Source organism: Monodon monoceros, unplaced genomic scaffold (assembly GCF_005190385.1).
Source record: "Monodon monoceros isolate NGI ecotype Baffin Bay Population unplaced genomic scaffold, NGI_Narwhal_1 Super_Scaffold_11, whole genome shotgun sequence".
Lineage (NCBI taxonomy): Eukaryota > Metazoa > Chordata > Mammalia > Artiodactyla > Monodontidae > Monodon > Monodon monoceros.
In genome coordinates this window covers 94,610,131-94,627,595 of record NW_021703767.1, presented here as the reverse complement: position 1 = coordinate 94,627,595, position 17,465 = coordinate 94,610,131, and the positions used below count along the sequence as shown (strand labels likewise).

Below are 17,465 nucleotides of genomic sequence, written 5' to 3'. Positions count from 1 at the left end.
GTATTGCTATTCCAGCTTTCTTTTGATTTCCATTTGCATGAAATATCTTTTTCCATCCCCTCACTTTCAGTCTGTTTGTGTCCCTAGGTCTGAAGTGCGTCTCTTGTAGTCACCATATATATGGGTCTTGTTTTTGTATCCATTCAGCAAGCCTGTGTCCTTGGGTTGGAGCATTTAATCCATTCATGGTTAAGGCAATTATCGATATGTATGTTCCTATTACCATTTTCTTAATTGTTATGGGTTTGTTTTTGTAGGTCTTTTTCTTCTCTTGTGTTTCCCACTTAGAAAAGTTCCTTTAGTATTTGTTGTAGAGCTGGTTCGGTGGTGCTGAATTCTCTTAGCTTTTGCTTGTCTGTAAAGCTTTTGATTTCTCCATCGAATCTGAATGAGATCCTTGCCGGTAGAGTAATCTTAGTTGTAGGTTCTTCCCTTTCATCATTTTAAATGTATTGTGCCCCTCTCTTCTGGCTTATAGAGTTTCTGCTGAGAAATCAACTGTTAACCTTATGAGAGTTCCCTTGTATGTTATTTGTCCTTTTTCCCTTGCTGCTTTCAATAATCTTTCTTTGTCTTTAATTTTTGTCACTTTGATTACTATGTGTCTCAGTGTGTTTCTCCTTGGATTTATCCTGCCTGGGACTGTCTGAGCTTCCTGGACTTGGGTGTCTATTTTCTTTCCCATGTTAGGGAACTTTTCAACTATAATCTTTTCAAATATTTTCTTGGGTCCTTTCTCTATCTCTTCTCCTTCTGTGACCCCTATAAGGCGAATGTTGTTGCGTTTAATGTTGTCCCAGAGGTCTCTTAGGCTCTCTTCATTTCTTTTCATTCTTTTTTTTTATTCTGTTCTATGGCAGTGAATTCCACCATTCTGTCTTCCAGGTCACTTATCCGTTCTTCTGCCTCAGTTATTCTGCTATTGACTCCTTCCAGTGTAGTTTTCATTTCAGTAATTGTATTGTTCATCTCTGTTTGTTTGTTCTTTAATTCTTCTAGGTGTTTGTTCTTTAATTCTTCTAGGTCTTTGTTAAACATTTCTTGCATCTTCTTGATCTTTGCCTCCATTCTTTTTCCAGAATGATGTCCTGGATCATCTTCACTATCATTATTCTGAATTCTTTTTCTGGAAGGTTGCCCATCTCCACTTCATTTCATTGTTTTTCTGGGGTCTTATATTGTTCCTTCATCTGGTACAAAGTTCTCTGCCTTTTCATTTTGTCTATCTTTCTGTGAATGTGGTCTTCCTTCCACAGGCTGCGAACTATAGTTTTTCTTGCTTCTGCTGTCTGCCCTCTGGTGGATGAGACTATCTAAGAGGCTTGTGCAAGCTTCCTGATGGGAGGGACTGGTGGTGGGTAGAGCTGGGTGTTGCTCTGGTGGGCAGAGCTCAGTAAAACTTTAATCCGCTTGCCTGCTGATGGGTGGGGCTGGGTTCCCTCCTTGTTGGTTGTTTGGCCTGAGGCGACCCAGCAATGGAGCCTACCCGGCTCTTTGGTGGGGCTAACGGTGGACTCTGGGAGGGCTCACGTCAAGGAGTACTTCCCAGAACTTCTGCTGCCAGTGTCCTTGTCCCCACGGTGAGCCACAGCTGCCCCCCGCCTCTGCAGGAGACCCTCCAACACCAGCAGATAGGTCTGGTTCAGTCTCCTATGGGGTCACTGCTCCTTCCCCTGGGTCCCAGTGCGCACACTACTTTGTGTGTGCCCTCCAAGAGTGGAGTCTGTGTTTCCTCCAGTCCTGTCGAAGTCCTGCAATCAAATCCCACTAGCCTTCAAAGTCTGATTCTCTAGGAATCCCTCCTTCCATTGCCGGACCCCCAGGTTGGGATGCCTGACATGGGGCTCAGAACCATCACTCCAATGGGTGGACTTCTGTGGTATAAGTGTTCTCCAGTTTGTGAGTCACCCACCCAGAAGTTATGGGATTTGATTTTATTGTGACTACGCCCCTCCTACTGTCTCATTGCGGCTTCTCCTTTGTCTTTGGATGTGGGGTATTTTTTTGGTGAGTTCCAGCGTCTTCCTGCCGATGACTGTTCAGCAGTTGGTTGTGATTCCAGTGCTCTCGCAAGAGGGAGTGAGCGCACGTCCTTCTACTCTGCCATCTTGACCCAATCTCTCACTTTGAGCCTATTATGACTTATTGTAGTTAACCTCTTATATGCCTAATGTATAAATTAAACTTGTCATAGGTAGGTGTGTATAGGCAAAAAGATAGTATACATAGGGTTCGGTACTACCTGCTGTTTCAAGCATCCACTGGGGGTCTTGGAATGTATCCCCCATGGATAAGAGAGAACTACTGTAGTTACCCTAGTCCTGGCTCCAAAGTTCTCCTTTCTTTGGAAGAAGAGATAAGTTATCTGGGCCTCATCCACTTTATCTTGAAGAAAATTATTACAGTAACAATTACAAAGCTCTAGAAGGGATGACATGAAGGTAAGTAGAAAGCAGAAGATAGGACCAGAGTCCCCATCCCTCAAGGTATTGAAGAGAAGGACTTCCTAGAAATACCAGAGTAACCAGACTGGGGAATTTGCCCTCATAGTGTATGGAGCTGGTCCAACTATGAAGTAATGTCTCAGGCATATTATATTTTAACAGCTTTATTGAGGTATAATTCACTCGTGTTACCACCATCCAATTTTAGAACATATTCTGTTTCTTCAAAAAGATCCCACATGCCCATTTGCAATCACTCCCCACTTTCTTCTCCAGCCCTAACCAACCAGTAATCTACTTTCTGTCTCTATAGCTTTACCTTTTCTGGGTATTTCATCTCAATGGAATTATACAGTATATGATCTTTTGTGTCTGGCTTCTTTCACATCTATGTTGTAGCATGAAGCAATACTTCATTCCTTCTTGCTGCTCAAGAGTATTCCATCATCTTCCACCACATTTTGTTTACCTCTTCATCAGCTGCTAGACATCTGGGTCATTTCTACTTTGGGGCTATGATGAAGAATGCTGCTATGTACAGTTTTTTTTGCCTGGACATATGTTTTCATTTCTCTTGGGTGGATATTCAGAAGTGGAATTGCTAGGTCATATAATAAATTTATGTTTAACTTTTTCAGGAACAGCCAAACTGTTTTCCAACATGGCTTAACCATTTTACATTCCCACCAGCAACATATGAGCATTCCAGTTTATCCATATTCTCAAGTATATTCTAAAATCCAGATTCACATTTATTACAGCATGAAGCAGAGCCTGAATAAGGTTGGAACTAGCATCTCTCTGAACTGGGGAGTTCCTGTGGCCTTGTAATTTATTCACATTCCAAATTTCACTGAAATTTAGAAAAGAAATTATATCAGAGATGTTCTTTTGAAACATGCTTGAAATCATTTAGTATCAAAACACAATACCAAAAAAAAACTATATAGAGCTAATCATAGATTAGGTCAAAATCATAGATTTTGACAAAAATATTTGTCAAAGGGGAGTTATCAAGAACCATGACATATGAGAATGTGTTTCCCACACTAAACAGTTTCCCAGGGGACAAAATCTTAACTGTCAATCCTACAAACTAGCAGAAACATGCAGAAGGCAGCAATCACCGCCAGGACCCCGAAAGAAAGTCAGGGAACTATTTCTTTAAATCTGATGCAACTTGCATTATATCAGGTGATAAGCTGCAAAGATGAGACCCTGCTTCCAGCAAAGAAAAGAAACAGACCTGGCCTAAAGGGAACACAGAAGAGTCACAGGAATGCCCCTGCTGCTTTGAAAACCCCAGGTAACTCTTACAAACATACTGTACTCACAAATTAAAAGAGGGGGTGGGCACCCAGAGGACTAGCAAGAGCTTTGGTTCAGAGACCACAGAGGGACACCAAACACTTTCCACATACGCTTTTCCTATCTAGAAAACAACCCCCGCCTGTCTGGGGCTTGGATCTCTATCTCTCTAACATTTTACTTAAAGTGTCATATAAATTTCACTGAATGTGTACGATCTCTTCTCTTCACCTACAGGTTTCCTCCTTTGGAGGCACCCGTTTTGTTCCTAGAGATGAAGACCTAGGAGGACCTATGCTAATTACCCGCTAGCACTCTTTCTGGTGCAATCAGCTAAGTGGAGGTTTAGGTACCCAGCTGGTCAGGTTCCAGGAGATTTCCCCTGCTAATTTTCAGTCATTCAGGAAAACAAAGGAGTAACTAAGATTGGGTTACCATGATTTTAAAGAAACCCCGTTCCTCCTTCCCTTCCCCCTGCCAAGATGTGTAGACTTCTGTATTTCACACTTTTACATCTGTTCTTCTCCAAAAATAAAAGCTGTTTATATTCAAGAAATGCTGACTACAATACCAGCATGAGTTACGTCTTTGAAACACTCACAGAGAGAACATACATATTGTTCCCACCAAAGAGCATGTGCAGTTTCTTCCCAGAGCAGCACCTGGGGATAAAACTGCAGGAGAGCTCAGCAGTGCCTTTATTTATTTGTTTGCATGGAAAGAAAACTGTATTCTCTCTGACGGGTGCTAGAGTTACCAGTTAAAGAAAACAGAAGAGGGGGTGGCCTTTTAGGAACAGCAAACACTTGGCTTTGACCTTATGAAACATAAGGCTACCCAGTCTCTGGCCTCTAAGAGAGTCTTAGGGGTTCAAATAGAAAACCACAGCACTCCCAAACTCAAAGGACACTTTCAACCGTGCAAATGGCTGCAAAGAAGCCATTTCAAATTCACAGTTTCCCCAGAACCTAAGACACCACCAGTACTAGAAACAAAACTGTCCCAAACTTGGTCCCAGACAGAACACCTTGAAAAAATGCAATTAATTCACTCCCCCATCTAAAGAGTAACTAACATTTCTGATTTAAATGCTGTACAATTCCCTGATATTTTAATAATATTAAAACCTCTCCTGAGAAAGTTGGATATGTCCCCCTAATTGTCAATACTGCAAAAAACATAATCATCTACAACCAGATTTTTTTTTTTTTTTTTTTTTTTTTGCGGTACACAGACCTCTCACTGTTATGGCCTCTCCCGTTGCAGAGCACAGGCTCCGGACGCATAGGCTCCGCGGCATATTGGATCCTCCTGGACAGGGGCACGAACCCGTGTCCCCTGCATCGGCAGGCGTACTCTCAACCACTGCGACACCAGGGAAGCCCCAGATATTTTTTATATCCAGTCTATCAATTATTATCTAACCATATCTTTCTCCTTTAAAAATAGATGTTCCAAGAGGGCTCTTTGAATTCAGTTTTTCAAAAGCATCTTCCCCAGTAGTGAGTAAGAAATAAAATGTTGATACATGCTCATTATCAAGTTGTGTACAAAGCTGCCTTAACAACCTTAATCGTCATCAACCTTCCCCCAAATAAAAATACATGCAATATAAGCAGCGTGTTTATCTAAGAACTGTAGATTAAATAACAACATAGGGCATCTTTGTGGCTAAGTCAGAGATGTTTATGGATTGTTGTTACAAGGAATGTCTGTGGGATTTCTCTGTAAGGAAATCCTCTAACCTGCTGTCTAGATTCCAAACGTCCATTCCATTTTCCAAGCCTCAAGAAATAAACAACCCAAAGATTTCAGACTGCAAACAAAAGAAGGGATGAAAGAGTTTGTGAATACAACTCTTTTTTTCAGCTTCTAGGCAAATGTCAGCACCTTCTGGGGCTTTAAACTGAATCCCTACAGATCCATAGGGAAAAACAGGAAATTAACACCAGAAGGATGCATCTTCTTGATCATGGAGATGGGGCTTTTTCTGGCCCCTGAATAAACTTGCTAATAAAAAAAAAAAAATGGCAATACAAAGAACAGTCCAGGATTATCAGCTGAAATGGTATCAGGTGACACTCGATACCATTTCAAGTATTCCCCTTTCTTACAAACAATTCATACACATAAAATATTAGTGTGAAGTTTTAAAGTCCACATTCTTAAAAGTATGTGCCTTCCACAATTTGAAGCCATAAGCCTTAAGAAAAAGTTGCAGTTACCTTATATAAATGACTATTTCCTACTCTGCAACATTGTCAGGCAATGTTGAAGCTGCTGAAACGAGGATCTCACTTTGAGAACCACTGTTTAGGCAATTAGCCTGTCAAGCAGCTCTTAGAAAATCACAATGCACAGGATCACATTTACTGAGAATCAACCAGCCGCAGAAGCCTCTTCTATCTACTGGATAAGCCATGCTAGTCCTTGCTCCAAACACTCTCAAAATTGCCAACACAGGACGTACATGCAAGAGGACAATACACAGACACATGCCCAAAACAGCAAGAAATCATTACTATGGTGAGACTAAAGACGTTTCATTTCTCCAGTGCGTTTCTTTATGATGTATCCTACTGCACAGTTTAGTGTATTTTTCTCAGATAGAAATTACTAAACCACAATGCATAGCCATTCTCCCTCTCACTACCTCACTTCATTTCACTTACTAATGGGAGTTTCATCTGAGGCCAGGGCACAAAATGTGGTGAAGGAGCCCATTTTAAAGCTTATTTATATTATTAATATTTTAGTGTCTGTAAGGACCAAAGCCATGATCAACACTCAGTCCTTAATGGTCAGAAATCAAGCAGAGGCACTGATAAGGTGCAGATATAATCTAAACCTGCCATCAGGCTGAACAAAAGGATGCACGCAAACAGTCCAACAGACTCGCAAGCTCTAACTCTCCAATTATTGCATAGGTTTTTAAAGCATTAACTTCAAATGCACACTTTTCTCATGACCCTGTTCTGGATTTAAGTGCATTTATATCCAGATTATAATCAGAAAGCGTATTTAATTAGATATTGTTTGCAAGTACTTTGAGATATAAAGTGCTCTATAAATGCTAAATATTATTATTTAAATACAGTTTGCAATTACTGCTTACAACCTATTCCACCCGCCACACTGCTATAATTTGATTACAGGAAGCCCCCAAAAAAAAAAAACCACCTAGAAGTAGAAATGATGAAACCATGTGCATGTGAAGCTCAGATTTTTACCCTAGGTATAAATAATTCATAGGCATTTTAAATGGAGGGTTAGGTTGTAAAGTCTAGTGAGATCAAGGCAGTTGGCCTCCACAAGACTGAAAACCACAAAGTTATGTTGATTTTATAAGTTTCTTACTTATAAACCAGGTGGAAAGTAGACTGTGGTGAAAAACACAGGGCTCTTTTCTAGCTGCCAGCTCCATCTTCCATTTTCTCCATTCTTATCTTAAAATATCTGTATCTGTCTGAAAAAAAGCGTAACTCCAGATTTTGATTTTAATAATTATCTGGCAGATAAAAGCTTGAGAATGGCTCCTGTTCTAACATGTCTTCCCATCTTGCTATCTTCTGTGATAATCGCAAACTCAGTGGTCTTCAATTCTTAAAAAATGGAAACCTTTGAGCCTGATTCCACATGCCTTCCAAACACACTTGTTGGATACTTCTCCAAAGAGAAGGGCAGATTAAACATAAACGTACCTTATATACAATGTAAAAGGAAACCACTGCTAATCGCAAAATGGTTCACATTTTATGCTTTCATGTTTTTAGACAAGAAAAAGAACAATTAACATGTTCTAAGCTGATCTTGGTTATTTAAAAAACAAAATCACAAGGGAAGAAATATTTTGGAAATAACACTTAAAACACAACTATGCTCATCAAAGATATCGTGTGCCCCAAACGAAAGTCTTCTGGGAAATCTGTGAACCCAGCGAGATAATACATCAGATAATTCTGATGTCATGACAAGGTCAAATACTGGCCATGTGAGTTACTATGGGCACTGACTTTAGGGTAGGTCAATCGTAAGTTCGGCCATTTAGAAGCTTTATGACCTTTGGTAGATTAATTGATTTTTCCAAGCCTCATGCATTCATCTGTACACTTACCTCACAGGAAATTGGGAGATAATTTGACAATGTCAAGAACCTTAAAGATCATTTATAACTTTCACTGTAAATTGCACTTCTAAGAAGTTATTCAAAGGAAACAGAGATGTATACAAAGACTTATGTATAAGGATAAATAATGTATAATGTATAAAAATAATGTGTACAAAGACTTATATATAAGGATGTTTGATTATCAAAGCACCATTTGCATAAGTTGAAAAGTTGGAAATAGCCCGAAGTTTCATCAGTAGGATATATTATGATGCATCCCCACAGTACAATGCTAAGTGGTCCTTAAAACATATGATTAGAAACTTGAACACTGACTGAATGAAGAAATTAAAAATTACATTTCTTAGGCATGATTATGGTATTGCGGTTATGTGATTTTTAAGTTTACCTTTTAGAAATACTGAAATATTTACAAGTGAAAAGATATGGTGCTTCAAAATAATATGGGAGAGGAAGAGGATGGGGGTGTAGATAAAATAAGATTGGGTACAAGTGGAAAATTGTTAATCTGGGGGCTCATTACACTACTCTACTTTTTAAAATAATTTTATTTAGATTTAATTGACATTCCATAAATTCACCCTTTTGAAGTATACAAGTGATTTTTAGTAAATGCACGGAGTTGAGCGACCATCACCACGACCAGGACATGAGCAGTCTCTTCCTACACCCCCTCTCCTCCAGCTCCAGCAACCCCTAATCTACTTTCTGTCTCTATGGATTTGCCCATTCTGGACATTTCATATAAATGGAATTATATAACATGGGGCCTTTTGTGTCTGGCTTCTTTCACTTAGCATAATGTTCATCCATGGTATCGCGTGTATCAACACTTCCTTTCGTTACTGAATAATATGCCATCTTAAGAATATAATGCATTTTGTTCATTCATTCATCAACTGATGGATGTTTAGGTTGTTTCCCCTCTTTGGCTATTATGAATAATGCTACTAAAAATATTGGTGTACAAATTTTTGTGTGGATATATGTTTTCAATTCTCTTTGGTATATACCTAGGACTGGAATTGCTGGGGCACATGGTAACACTTTGAGGAGCTGCCGACCTGTTTTCCTAAGTGGCTGCACCATTTTACATTCCCACCAGCAATGTAAGAGCATTCCAGCAATCTTTCTACTTTTACGTAAGTTTTAAGCTCCCCATGATAAAGAATTTTTTAAAATTTTGCCATAAAAAAAACATTAATAGTATGGAAAATGGCTGATTATTAAGTTTTAAAAAAAAGGTTGTAGATAATATATACAACATAATCTTAATTTAGCTATGTGTAGAAAAAACTATCCATTTAGCTATGTGTAGAAAAAACTACTAAGCCATATACCAAAATATATATGTGGTTATCATTGGGAATCATGAATTCTTTTTGTTTTTTCTCCATTTTCCAAGTTTTCTGCGATGATCATGCATTGCTTTTATAATGAGAACAACAAAAAGCTTTTTTTAATTTAAACATACTTTTAACAATTCAGCAGTCTTTGCTCCCGTTCCCAACCTACATTTTCCAGACCCTGGAGCCCCAGAGGTCATCCTGGTGGGATTCCTAAGAAAATCAAAAATACGCATTGCCAGGCTTCCCTGGTGGCACAGTGGTTGAGAGTCTGCCTGCCAATGCAGGGGACACAAGTTCGAGCCTTGGTCTGGGAAGATCCCACATGCTGCGGAGCAACTGGGCCCGTGATCCACAACTACTGAGCCTGCCTGTGCTCCGCAGCAGGAGAGGCTGTGATAGTGAGAGGCCCGCGCACCGCGATGAAGAGTGGCCCCCGCTCGCCGCAACTAGAGAAAGCCCTCGCACAGAAATGAAGACCCAACACAGTCAAATAAATAAATAAATAAATTTATTTTAAAAAAAAAATACACATTGCCTTCATGAAGCTTGCTGTCTAGTAGTAAATATAAGCCAAGACAGAAAGTTCTGAGGTCTAAAAAAAAAGTTATGAGATCAGTTCGGAGAGGATTTACAAGTGAGAGGGCTAATTTCTATCTGAAAGGATCAGGGCAAATTGGTGGAAAAGGTGGCATTGGAATGCTGAGTGCTGGGGTAGTAGGTACAGAAAAAGAGAATAAGGTAGGTCACCCCCTAAAGAGCATCCATGGGGAGAAGGAAGCTGTTCCCTATGGCAAGTGAGAAGGAATGGTCGTTAACTGCAGGGCATGGGGCCGGGGCCCAGCTGAATTTTAACTGGTCTTGAAGTAAAGAGTTTAGTCTTTGTTCTGTAGACTGTGAGGAGTCGGCGAAGGCTGTGAATTAAAAATACCCAGACTGGGCTTCCCTGGTGGTGCAGTGGTTGAGAGTCTGCCTGCCGATGCAGGGGACAGGGGTTCGAGCCCTGGTCTGGGAAGATCCCACATGCCGCGGAGCAACTGGGCCCGTGAGCCACAACTACTGAGCCTGCCTGTGCTCTGCAGCAGGAGAGGCCACGATAGTGAGAGGCCCGCGCACCGCGATGAAGAGTGGCCCCCGGTTGCCACAACTAGAGAAAGCCCTCGCAAAGAAACAAAGACCCAACACAGCCAAAAATTAATTAATTTTTTTAAAAATAAAATAAATACCCAGACTGAAACTGTGCTTTAGGAAGACTAACGTGGCTGCAATGCACAAGGGAAACTGGCCAGGAGAAGGCTGGAGACAAGGGGACCCAGGCAATAGATATTAAGGAAAGATGTTTAAGGTTGGGGTAAAATAAAATGTGTTTTGAGAATTTCCAGGCACCCCCTTGAGATAAGTAGAGGCAGCCTGGGCATGTAAAAAAAGTGGATAGAGAATCAGCTTTCTCTAGAGGGAAATCAGCTTCCAACCAGAATTGAAGAATTATAAGCAGAATTCATCCAACATTTTCTATTTAAGTCCTCCCTCTCTCTCCACTAGGAACCTCATATTTCTATGTGCAGAATAACATTTCTTACAAAACTATCACCCAGATTTTCTTGGAATTCTCAGCACGCTGCTAGTTCAGGCCCTCTTCTCACAGAGCTACTCCCCCCCCCAGAAATGGAAGAACCAACTGAACATGAAAGCATCTTTCAGACACAAGTTATCCCAAATTCTATGAGAAACGCAGACTCAGACTGATTCTGCTCAGCTGGTCAGGGCTGCCATGACTCGATCACAGTAGCTCAAAGCTGGGTGGGCTTTAGAACCACTATCACTGAAAGAAGGAATGGCGTAGAACAAGAAGGGCACGGAAGATTAATTCCAGGGCAGACAGAGACACAGAAAGAAGAAAGGGCCAACCGGCAAGACTCAAAGTTACGAGATTTCAAAGAGCCTTACTGATAAGGGGGGAAAATATGATATACCCATAAAAGAAAAGTGTTGGGTATTCTTTCATCAACAAAATATTCCATGACCTCCTAAGTCAATAATTTGGCAAACAGCAAACCATGACTTATATTAGCTTTTGTAAAAAGATTACTCCAGTTAATAATGAACACTGAAAATGATTACACATATTTCTCTGATGTTCTGATAACTACCACTACACCCTATTTTATTATGAGGCAACGTCATGGCAAAGAAAACACCTGTTTAATATCTCTAAAAAAACAGCACATGTATCTAATTTAAAAACTTATGCTATTATCATTTTAAGATACCGTTATCTTAGCAGTTCATGCAACGTTACTAAATTCTCATTTAAGACCAAATTTAATTAATTGCTCTGGGGTAATGAATCACTAATGTTTCAAGATTTCTTGAAGCCCATGAGACCTCTGACCAGAAGGTTTTAAATACTGGACTAGTAGTGTATCATTTCAGGCATCCACTCCCTGTCCCACCTCACACACACACAAACTTTGAAAAGGCACAGGCACAATATATGTGTTTTTATTTGCATAATGGTTAATCCATAAAGAGGAGAAAAAGTCTTAAAAAAAAGAAAAGAAAAAGTTTTTAATGAATAATGCTGATACTTGATACTGGTTTAGAAATATGCTAATCTCCAAAAAGTTTCTGGGCTGAACTCACCTCGAGCAAAGGTCAACCCAGGCCATCAGAGGGTCAGACAGAGACCATGAAAGGTCAACATAAGGCCATACTGATACATTCGAAGGAAAAAGTACTATTAAAAAGATGCACGACCTTCTGATATCTTTTTCTCAGGATCATTTTCTGTTACACACAATCATTGGGATCAAATGGTGGAATCAAGTTTCCCATAAAATTCTATTTAATCATGGAATAGCATATCTGTGTAGTGCTTTACAGTTTTCAAAGCACTGCCATAAATACTTATTGATTTTTGAAACCTGTGTATGAGGAAGGCAAGCAGTTGTGATCATTCCCATTTTTGAGTTAATTACGGACAAAGGACTGATCCAAAGTCACAGAATTAATAAGACGTGGACACAGAACCCAGTGCTCAGTCCACTCCATTAACTCATTCATTTATTCAACTAACTGGGACTATGGACTCAGAGATGAAGGAGACCTAGCCTCTGGCCCCAAGGAGCCCACAGTTTAGTGAGGAAGTAGAAATAAAACCCCATACCATTTATAATACAAACGTAAAAAGCATAGCAGGAAGAATGCATGCAAGTCTTTCAGATGAGGTCAATTCTTAAACCTAGGTTTCAATGGAGAAAAAAAGTATCTAGGCCCAGCAGGGAGTGAGGGGTAGAGGGAGAAAGACAAGCAGAGGTCATCCAATTCTGTTCAAATAGAAAAGTGAGTGTGAGTCCTGGCAGAAACTTAAGAGTATGAAGTCAGCAGCGGCCAATCTTGGCCTTGATTGCCTTACTCTGTGGGCCCAGCCACGGTGCTCAGATTCAGATGTATGCTAATCTCCAAAAAGCTTTCTGGGCTGACCTCACCTCCTATGCAATAAAGCATACTGGTGGCACATTCCATTTCTTTTAATACTGTCATATCTTGAGGGAAGAATGACTCAAGCCCTGCATCTGAATGAGTAGATTGTTTTCTATAGCCTATGTATGTACACACACATTTCATACACCCACATGGATAGTTTATATCCGTAAAACTATGTAGAATATAAGTATCCACATAGATTATAGAAAACATACATAGAACTCTATAAACCTTGCATGCAGAGACATCTGAATAATGTGTATGTCTAGACCAACCCCTTGAGATATGTTTAGATGGAAAAGGGTTACGGAGAGAGAGGTTACCATGCAGGACAACCATCTGTCCTAGATGATTCAGACAGTCATTTGCCTGCAGAGGAGGAATTGAAGGGGTTGGACAAGATGAATTCCAAAGATACTTTAAAGCTCCATGGTTTAATGTTTTATGAGCTTACCTGCATGAAGCAGTTTCTCTATTTTTGATAAATAAAATTCCATGACCCTGGTGAAATAATTCCTCTCTGCCATTTTTTTTGTGCTCAGGCAGAAAATGTATTACTGATATCTGATTTAGCCACAGACAATGTGACTTAGAGCACTGAATGAGAAGTCAGGAAACCTATATCCTCTCCCCAAACCACCCTTCTCCCCTCCCTTACTCACCCCATCTCCAAGCAGGGAGAGGGCTGTGTGACCTTGGGCAATAGACTTGACCTCTCTGGGCTACAGCTTCCCAGGTTTAAATGAAAGAAGTGGCTAAGTGTTCTACAATTCTCTTCCAGCTCTAAATCTATGAAATCATTCCTCTCCCTCAAGACTTAGTTCTCCACAGCTCTAAAAATCAGGACTAATAAAACCGGATTCAGATCACCTCTTTTCTAACCATCCTCTCTTTTCTTACTTTTTAAAACCATCCAAATCTTGCATAATTTAAGCGATCAGTGCTTCCCTGGTTGCTCTGGTTTAAATTATGCATTGTTGCTATTTGGGGAAAATTTAGACTGGGTCCAGTCTGGGATCACTGGCTGAGAACAATAAGCCCCCAAAGTGAGAAAGGATAAAGGCCTCTCCAGACAGGATCTGCTTTTAATGCATTGAGCACAGAGTTTACAAAAAGGGCATTGATTGTGTAAAGAGCCACCAAAACAGCAAGGGACTGGTAAGGCTGCAGTAAATTCTCCTAGATGCCACTGACCTTGGCTGCATTTCAGGGGTCAGGCATTCCCCAGGAAGTTCTCAGCAGGCAGGCTTTCCTGAGGATTTAGGAACAAATGAGACCTCTCATCTACATGAGCCCATCTCTCTTAATCTGGGAAAAAAGAAAAAGATCATCTGCCCTCTGATTTGTGGAGATTACCTCTGTGGCCTTTGGACTCAGCTCCAGGCCTGCACAACTCACCCACCACAAGACTGGTCGCAGACCCCTGACCTCTGGGAGGCAATTGTCCCCACATCTGCACTTAAGTCCTCCTGCTAGCAGTTCCCCATCTCCTGGGCTAGCTGGAAGCTGTATCCCTCCCTCTTTCCACACCTCCTGCAGGCAGAAATACAGTGGCAAAGCACTAAAACCCAAGCCACAAAGAGCAATTTCAGTGAATTGTGCAAAGATATCTTTTCAAAATACTGATCTCCCAAGCACAGATCTCCCAGGTGTGAATCGAACTCCAGGTTGGCCGAGGAGCCCTTATGGTTGCTCATAAGCTTGCAAGCTCTGGGTATCTCTGAAAACCTTCCCCAGGAAAAAGCCCACAAGGGACACCTCCAGATCAAGCCCAACTTACAATCGTATAAGAGCGCTATCCATTAGAGAAGCGACGTTGAGATTCCGGCTCAGGGAAATCGCAAGACTTGCCCATTGTTCAGACTCCCATCCCCCCGCCCCGTCCTCCTCCCCAGCTTTGCCACTTTTCTGTACCCTGTACCCTGAAGCCATCCATCCACCTGATTAACCCGCTGGCAGAAACTCCCAGCGCAGAAAGTAGGGCAAATGAACACATACAGTCTGTAAAGCAGGAAGCCACAGACTTGGCCAAAGCACCCACCCCGTTACCAACCTCCACCCCCAGCTGTCCAGGGGGCAGCGGGTTCTGAATGTGGCCTTTCGGCGCCAGGGAAATAGCTTACTGTAATAACGCATGAATGAGATTTTGCTACCCAACTATCAAAAAAAGCCATTTCAAATGGCATCTCTGCTCCTTCTCAGCCCCTTGGCTGCCTCCCAGAAACCTCACCTCTGAGATGGAAGGATTAAGGAGAAGGGGAGGGGGAGTTAAAAAGAGGAGGGTAGGTCAGGAGAAAAAGGATTAACAAGACTAAAGAAGAAGTACCACTTTGACCATAAAGGTAGTTCTTTAAAATAACAGTGAAGAAGGCAATGTCAAGGCAAGTACTGAAGATTCAGGTATACAACCCCAAGATTTAGCATAACAATGTATTCTTCAGGAGGGCGTGGGAACTTCCAAGCTTCACCTATCCTGCCTGTCTGTGTTGAGAGCCACCATCAGTTCGGTCTCACCGACCCTCCCTGCCTCATGTATATACAATCGCTTTTTTAAAAAAAATTTATTTTTAGTTCAAGAGAGGAAAAAGCCGTGCTAAGATTGGTAGCCCATCCTTCTCAGACCCCCGCTGCTGCTGCCACCCACACCCCTCCCCCCCTTCCAGGCAGGGAGCATCTAATTAACATCTCAAGAAAGCTCTGCTCCCTTCCCCGAAGGAGTGTGTTGGGCTTGGGGGGTGGGGAGGCGTCGAGGCTGCACTAGGACTCCTGGTATTCCGATCTCGAAACAACAGCAAAATGGATTCTATATCAGTGATGTCTTAGTCAATACAATGAAACGGCGTCTGAGGCAATTCACGTGAGGGTAAATGCAAACCAGGGGGTCTGGAGCGGGGTGGGGGTAGGTGCTTTACAAAGGACTAGCCACAGACACAGAGAAAATACACACACACACACACACACACACACTCACACTCCCAGGAGTTCCGGTCTGATTGGGGAAAAGCAGAGAACACATCCCTTTCACCTGCTTAAGTTCAGCCATAAAACTGAAATGTCACAGCCACAAAGTCAGAAAGCACAGGCAGGGCTGAGTTAAAACGATAAATAAAAGTGAGCGGCAGACCTGCGTTTAAGAGAGCGCTGAGAGGGAGTCGGGGCGCCGACGGCAGAAAAGGGGGGGAAGGGGAGGCAGTTGCCAGCTACAAGACCACCATAGCAATAACTGCCCCCTTGGAGCGGCAGGTTCGGCGTCGCGGGGACAGCCAGGCTCACAATGTCATCTAGCAGGTAGCTGGAAAACGTGAGGGACCAGTGCCTTTATTCGCGCTGTTGTTATTCTTTTTGCAGAAAGGGACAGTGGGGTCTAGAGCCTTGGCACTAGACGACTGCCCGGGGCTTGTGTACGTACACACGCACGCACACACACACGAGCCTTTCATTTTAGTGCTCTTACACCGGTCTACGATGAAACTGGCATAAGCTCCACGAGTTCTCAGGGGAGCTTTGGCTGCCACCAAAGGAGGACACGTACCGCACTGCCCCTGCTGTGGGTGCTTAGCCAAGAGCACCTCAGCAACCCCCGAATCTAAACGAGAATCCAGGTTCCCTCGCGTCGCATTCGCCCGCCTCTGCCTACCAGCCCGAGCCCCAGTTCCACGCACCAAGCCCATTCACCCTGACCCAAAACACTGGAAAGAAATCAGAAAACATGTTCCACTCACCCTCAAAGCCGAGAGATCGATTTCATCCAGGCTGCGAGCCGGAGAGTCGCTCGCCATGTCGACTTCTTCGCGGGAGAAATGGACCAAAACCACCCCGAAGATTCCGCGTTGAAAATTCCACCTCGGTCTATTTCACTCGCGTCCTCATGCGGGTGTCGCGCCAGAGGCCCGGGGCCCAGCCTCCCCCGCCCACCCCGGCCCCACAGCGCCTGATCGCGATCCTCCGCGCGTCAGTCCGCCGGCTCCGGGAACCCAGCCTGCGCGGATCTCCAAGCCCGGAGTCGCGGTGCGTGTGGGCTGTGCGCCCTGAGCAGCTAAGGGCGCTGGGGCTGCGTGGGTGTATTTAAATGGGACATGCTTCTTTGCTTGTGCGTGGATGGCGGCTGCATTGGCTGTTATAATGAGACACATCAACTCCTCCACTCAGCTGGGGGGGTGGGGGTGGAGAACCACACAGAACTGTCTATCACCGCTTCCTGGGAGGAGTAAAGGGGGCGGGGGGTAAGAGGCGGAGGAGGCGTGGTCTCCTACTGGGGAGAGGCCGCGCTTCCTGACCCGGTCCCTCTGCACCAACGTGGATGGGGGAGGGGGGCGCACCCTTTCAGCCCAGGTTTTGCGGGCTAATCGGGCTGGATCTAAAGAGCTTTCCTGAACCCTGCCGTGCTTATCGTAGGGACAAGGGGACTTTATTTTTGTGTGTCCAATTCTTGCGCTGCAGCAAAATGGCCCTTCAGTCGCATTTTGAGGGGTTCTCGGCAGGGTTCAAATGCTCCAACGTTGAAAAAAAATCCGGAGGGCGAAAGAAAAAGAACGACGCCCTCCCTCCCCCATTAATTATTTGTGGGGCTGGAGTAGCGCGGGCTGCTGCAACCGGTGCATATAAGGACTTGTGTGCAAGGAAGGGGGTCCGCCTCCAGCCGCGGAACGAATGGGGGAGAAGCGCACTCGCGCCGGGCGCCCAGACCCCCGCTTCGGCAATTTGCAGCTGTCGCTGGGTCGGGTCCTCCTGCGGCCCCCGGGACCCCGCCTG

At 43.1% G+C, this 17,465-nt stretch overlaps 1 protein-coding gene across 3 annotated transcripts in view; it reads right to left on the bottom strand.

The window, feature by feature from the left end:
* The window catches only part of TNIK (TRAF2 and NCK interacting kinase), a 412,061-nt gene extending 395,224 nt beyond the window's left edge, over nucleotides 1-16,837 (bottom strand). For all 3 annotated transcript variants that reach the window (XM_029213869.1, XM_029213867.1, XM_029213868.1), the window contains exon 1: nucleotides 16,436-16,837. In XM_029213869.1, coding sequence (XP_029069702.1) covers nucleotides 16,436-16,492 — 57 coding nt within the window. In that variant the 5' untranslated portion in view covers nucleotides 16,493-16,837. The remainder of the gene's footprint in view (nucleotides 1-16,435) is intronic.
* Between the last annotated feature and the right edge of the window lie 628 nt (nucleotides 16,838-17,465).